At 48.6% G+C, this 6,000-nt stretch overlaps 1 protein-coding gene across 4 annotated transcripts in view; it reads right to left on the bottom strand.

Annotated features, from left to right (window-relative positions):
* Window positions 1-500: 500 nt before the first annotated feature.
* CLIP2 (CAP-Gly domain containing linker protein 2) overlaps window positions 501-6,000 on the bottom strand; it is a 158,231-nt gene continuing 152,731 nt past the window's right edge. For 3 of the 4 annotated variants that reach the window (XM_075013815.1, XM_075013814.1, XM_075013817.1), the window contains one exon: window positions 501-4,998. In XM_075013815.1, coding sequence (XP_074869916.1) covers window positions 4,987-4,998 — 12 coding nt within the window. In that variant the 3' untranslated portion in view covers window positions 501-4,986. The remainder of the gene's footprint in view (window positions 4,999-6,000) is intronic. The other variant, XR_012648124.1, reaches the window with a different exon arrangement.

Raw genomic sequence — 6,000 nt, 5'->3', positions numbered from 1 at the left:
GAAAGGTCAGCCTGCAGCTTCTCTGCTGGGACTGTCAGCTAGTGGTTGAGGCAGTTGGATGTTTGCAACATCAGACACTGGACTGATCACCAGCTACACCTCTTGCTGGCTACTTGTGCTGGTGCAATCCAGCTTAGGCAATGCCCAAGGTGAAGTCTGGCCTTCGTGGGGTGTATTTGGTAGTCTCTCACAGGAGTCCATTTAGCGATGTCAATGGGAGCGGGAGCAGAAGCAGAAGCAGGGATGTGCAGCCCTTCCAATAAAGTCTAGCAGTACCCAGACCCATAAAAGGCTCCACAGTTCACTCATGCCAAGCCTGAATCTGATCCAAGATGCCCTGTGATCACCAAGCTCCTCCCCGCCACATGTGAGATCCCTTCCCCAACATTCGTCTGTTCAGTTGGGAAGAAGTAACATTCTGACTGCCAGTTCGTCAGCAAGTGTGTACCACCTGGGCCTGTGTGCTCTGGGATGGAAAAGGAGGGCGCACCTGACTTTAGCCACAAGTTTTATTGTTTTAGTATGAGCTCACCACACTTTAGCAAGCTGCTATTGGGTTCTGTGGTACATTAATACATATCTGTCGTAGTTACACTCAACCGACTAAGATTTGTACAGTGTTTGTACATGGAGAGAGGGGAAGAATCAAGTAACAAAATAAACATTAGCGGTCAAACCATTTCTTTTTTTATCTTACTCACAAAATTTGATAGCCAAAAAATGACTAAGCTACAAAATTGTAATACATACTGTACGGGTAAAATGTTATCATCCATTTATACATCTACTATCGCCTTTATTCTGGTAACTTACAAGGAGGCCTATAGATTTTAGTGGATTATAATTCCCTACAAGATAGTGGTGAACTGCTAAAAGTTGCTGTAACAACAGGGGATTGGAATCTCTGTGAAGGTTTCATTTGCATCTTTCTGTTTGTTTCAACGAAACCATCATGCATGTCCAGTGACAGTCAAAGGGACTGATCAGAGAAGGGGATGGGGCAGTAGTAAGTCTACAAAATTAGGACCCAGGACTAGGGAACGGTGTTAACATGGGACTGTGTCCCCGCGTCACTTTTCGGAACTCTGTAAAAGGTAAAACCAGAACTGCCATCCAAACACTTACAAGAGTTGTCTTTAGTACGGAGGAGGGGAAAAGGTTGCTAATCTGGATCTTCAAGAGCCTCTCCAATTGGCATGGAGACTTCATTCTTCTGATGTTTTCTCAGCCTCCAGATGGAAAACAAAACACTCTTCCAGCCCCTAACAAATACAATAGCTATAAAGTCAACAGTGTGGACTCATAAGTCCTGTGGATTCAACTACTGTGCAAACCCTTAGTTGCAGTGGGGAATGGGCACATGGGTGGATCAGACAGCTCAACACAAGATCCCTTAACCACAGAGGAAAAATTCTGACCTTGCACACACACTGGAGTTCTTGTTCACTAAAACAGATTCAGAACTCAGTCCTGGGTGTGACACCAGCAGGGAGCACACAATGGGGACACCCACAGAGGTCACTGAGGGGAAAGCAGCCACCTATCATGCTTCAGATTTGAAGCGCTGAACAAGATTACTAAGATTAATAATGCTGATGGGAGAGATTTTCAAATGGGAATAAAGCACCCAACTCCCACTGCTGGGATTTGGCTGGATAGCATCCCTTTGATGACACCCCCGTATGGAGGATGCCAGATACACAACAGTTAGAGAGCACTTCATGCACCACTGCACCTGGGTGAAAGCAGCAAGAAGCTAAACAGAGTGGGAGGGGACCCTCAGGCTTGTCACTTTCGGTTTCATTCCCATTTGGTTTCTTAAGATCTACAGATGCAGCTGGCACTTGAGAACGAGCATGCCAGCACAAGCAGTGTGCAGTAGGGAAATCCTGCCCTGCTGTCTCTGGTGCCTGTTCCACTTCTGCAGGGTTTCACCCATGCATAGGAAGGAACTGTACCCTGTGTGATGCACATTCTAGGGGTGTGCCGCTCCTGGCTGGGCTCTCCTGAGCAGGGGCAAGTGATTCTGTTGTAACTCTCCTGCCTGCAGGGCAAGCTGGGAATGGGGCACTGATCCTTTGTGGCTGGGTGCACAGGGGCAGAGCCTGGGGCTGCCTGGGAGAACTGGTTCTCCTCACGTCTGGAAAGAGATCTCTACACAAAGGGCAGATTGAGAGCTTACAGGACAGCGTGAGATTCAGTGCAGCCCAGTGCTCTAGTAGGGCTTTCCCTTAAAGGCTGCGCCCTGAGCAATACCGTAGAGAGCTGGGGAGAGCAAAGCCCGCTTACAAAGCAGGCTCCTGTCTGCCTCCCCTGTAACTGAATGAGCTCCCGCACACTGGCCTGAGAGGTCAAATTCTCCACTAGTTTAAATCAATGCAGTGCCCCTTGCTTCAAGGCTTTGCCCCATTCAGACCAGCTGGGGACTGGCCCTCAGAGTGCACCTGCCAGGGGGCAGCTCCAGTCTGAACCTGGGGAAGCAGGTGGGTTGCAAAGCAACACAAAATTACTATTTAATTCTCTTTAAATAACGGGGGCTTGTCACACAAAAAATTAAGCAGAGAATAATTACAAAACCAACCCCCCTTTCTTCTTTGGTAAGTCCCATGTACTCCTGGGCACTCTCATGGGTGCTGCCTGCCCTAGGCCCTAGAAGGCATTTTCCAAAGCATGTGGCTGATGGCTCCCATTGAAGTAAATGGGGATCTGACCATAGATTGCAGTGGGGGCAGAGTCAGGGGCCTATGCTAGGCACTTCTGAAAATAACACCCCAAAATGGTACCTCCTGCTGATCATTCACTTGGCTTGGTCATTACAGGTAGCGCACTAGGGCTGGGATTTTCAACGACGACTACAGGAATCAGGTGTCTAGTCCCATTGCCTGTCAATGGGCTTTTGGCTCCTGAGTCCCTGAGGATATTTGAGAAACAAGCCAGAGGCAACGATTAGTGCTGGATTCTTGTATACAAGCAAAGGGTGCTGGCCCCACACTGCAGGACCTGCCCACCTGAACTCCCCTGTTAACTCTGAACTCATTAACCAAATGTAGGCTGCTACATGCCTCCCTTTCATGAGCCCAGCTCCTTATATCCACCACTGAGTCACATGGCTGCACTACAGTAAATGTGAGCAAACGACTCCATTTCCAGAGAAAGAGGAAACCATTTGATGTGAAAAGGGATTCCGCAACTAACTGCCTCAGAGAGGTGGGGGGAAGGATCAAACAGCATCAAGACCAGTCAGCTGTTTCCACAATGAGCCTCTTCTTCCCCAGCACCAAGGATCTCCTATTAAACATCAGTCATTTTACTAGTGCGGCAGTATGGCAGCCCCACATTCCAGGCACTGACACTGCCCCATCCTCCCCATGGTTTGAAGTGAGCTCAAGAATTTGCTTCAGCTCCCTACGATTGCAGAGCATCGAAAGGTGAATGCTCCTTTTTAGAGCAAAGGGCCACTTCACCCAAGAACCCCATTCAGCCCAACGGGAGGTTAGGGAAAAAGACTGAGGCTAGAATACAGCCCGTGGGATGTGCAAATAACCGACAGGCAATGGGGCTCCTCCCACATGGACAGGTACTGCAGATAGACCAGGAGGTGCCATCTGGTGCTCTGCATCCACAAAGTCAACAGGTTTCTGTGCAAATCTGAGTGCTCAGATGTGCCTAGATGTCTACGCACAGGGCTTGGGGCTCCTGCTTTACAAGTGTAACTCTTAGCATTGTTTTGGGGCTCAAACTCGCATTCCCAACACCCACTTACAGCCAGTTGAGGCAGTGTGAGGCACCCAGCAAAGAGAGGAAAGGAATTGAAATCTGCTCTGGTTACAGCTGAAACACTCCAACTCTAGACCAAGCATTTGGGTCACTGTCATCCTCTATCCCTCGTATCAGGTGCTCACAGCAGCACATTAGCCTTCTCCCAGCCACTGGGCTCCTTTGGATACTGTACCCAAGAGCCAAAGACAACTGCAAAGAGGAGAGGCAACCCCAAGGCAGCGTAACGCTAGGTTAGCCCAGCTCTTCCTGCTAACAAGAAAAATGCTGTGGGGAACGGGGCACAGTGACTCAAACCATACAGGTGTGTCTGTCCAATGCGACTACATCCTCTGTGTGCGTGTGCGCGTGTGCGTGCGCGTGCTTACTCAGAACCTCAAAACTATGCCTATGAAGGTTCTGGCCAGCTGCCTCCAAAGCTTTGCACCCATAGGTCATTGCCCAGAGGCCCAGCCCAGCTGGTCCTGCTGAAAGAGGTTGAGATTTGTATCCACCTGAACCACAGGCCTCCTTCCCTTCACCAGCTCAGAGTAAACACTGCCTCACAAATGGCTTAAATAAATTACATCACCCGAAATCAGAGGAGACACCATCTGTGCTGTTATACAGCACTAGGTGGGGTCTCCATGTGCTACAGCTGAGATTTTTCTATGCAGGGAAGGGAGAGGAAAATGGTCCCACTAACTTGTCTTTTCCAATACACATTTACTGGCTTGAGCACAGCCAGCCCCACAGGTTTTACCCATGGCTGAGGGGGGAGGAAAGGGACAGAGATTACCTGGTGGGCAGAGTGCAGCTTTTGCGAGCACGATTAGGAATTGTCTAATGCCACAAGCAAACCCCTCTAGGGTTCTTGGAATCACTGTTGGAGCTTCAGCCACCATCAACTGTCATCCAGACCACACTGTTCAGGTGAGATTGTCCACTTGGTCAATACAAATTCCACAGTCAAAACCGATAAAGATAAGAAAGCAAAACAAAAGGATCTTTACACAGGTAGGTTGCCATACTGCTCCTTCTGGAATGATGCTCATTTTAGAAAATACGAGCCAACGGATTGTCCTACTTAGGTCAGTTAGTATGTTATAAACACTGTCCTGTTTTAAAGTGAAAATACTGGTGCTAGTCTTTAGGAAGTGCATCCTTTTCCTTTTGGTGGGCAGGAGTAGGTAGTGGCATGAAATGATCCTCTCCACCTCTTCTTCTCTATCAGTGCTTCTCCTGGAAGAAATGAGACTTATGAAACCAGGGGCCTTAGCAATGAACATGTGATCAAAGCAGATCTAGATTTCAGGACACTCTGGCTATTTATCCAAGGAAGCCAGGAAATTTCACAGAGCCATAGAGTTCAGGACCACCAGATTATCTATTCTGACTTTCTGCCTGTTGTAGGCCATCAGCACCACTCAGCACCGACACACTAACCCAAAAACTGAAACGACACCAAAGCATTACAGGCAATGGGAGACTGGACCATTATGTATCACAAGCAGACAACATGGGACTGAGGTGTACCAATGCACAAGGCCACTGCAAAGACAGGGAAATGATTAAGTAAGTAAAACCCAGAGCACCCTGGCAAGTGAGATGCACCCATCCATGCTGCAGATGATGGCAAAATCACTTCCCCCACCCAGGGTACAGCCAATCTGATCTGGGGGGAAATTCCTTCTTGACTCTCCGCCCCATATGGTGAATGCCTAGATCCTGAGCCTGTGAGCAAGAACCAGCTAGTCAAGCCTCTGAGAGAGAAAATGCTTGATGCCATCTCAGAGCTTTGGTTCTTTCTGTCCGGTGTCACATCTCCAGCCCCTGGCATCCCTGATGTTTCAAGAGTCCGACAAGGGGCGGATGCTCATTCTTCTGCAAACAGGGACAATCAACGACTGTGCAGAAATGGCCATACCACTGCAAGTTACCAGTGCTGTACTCAAATGAGCCCACGCTTCTAGTGAGCAGATTAATTCTGAGGCCTTCTCCCTAGGCTCTGAGAACCTGAGAGAACACAAACGCGAACTCCTCCGTAGTGGTCTAGATTGTGAAATACACAAGGAGTGTAAAGGAGAAAACAGAGATGTGATGAGCTAAGGAAGGTTCTAACATGTGCTGACGCAGGAAGAGAGAGACAAATCCTGGTCTGGGAGAACTGTCCAATCTGGAAGGTGTATGTGGAGTGGAACTTCTTAGCTGTACCAAGTCAATTGTCCAAGGCATCACAGCATG

The sequence above is a fragment of the Carettochelys insculpta genome, chromosome 19, assembly GCF_033958435.1.
Source record: "Carettochelys insculpta isolate YL-2023 chromosome 19, ASM3395843v1, whole genome shotgun sequence".
Taxonomy (NCBI): domain Eukaryota; kingdom Metazoa; phylum Chordata; order Testudines; family Carettochelyidae; genus Carettochelys; species Carettochelys insculpta.
The sequence above is the reverse complement of the archived record's forward strand: the minus strand, read 5'-3'. Positions and strand labels throughout refer to the sequence as shown.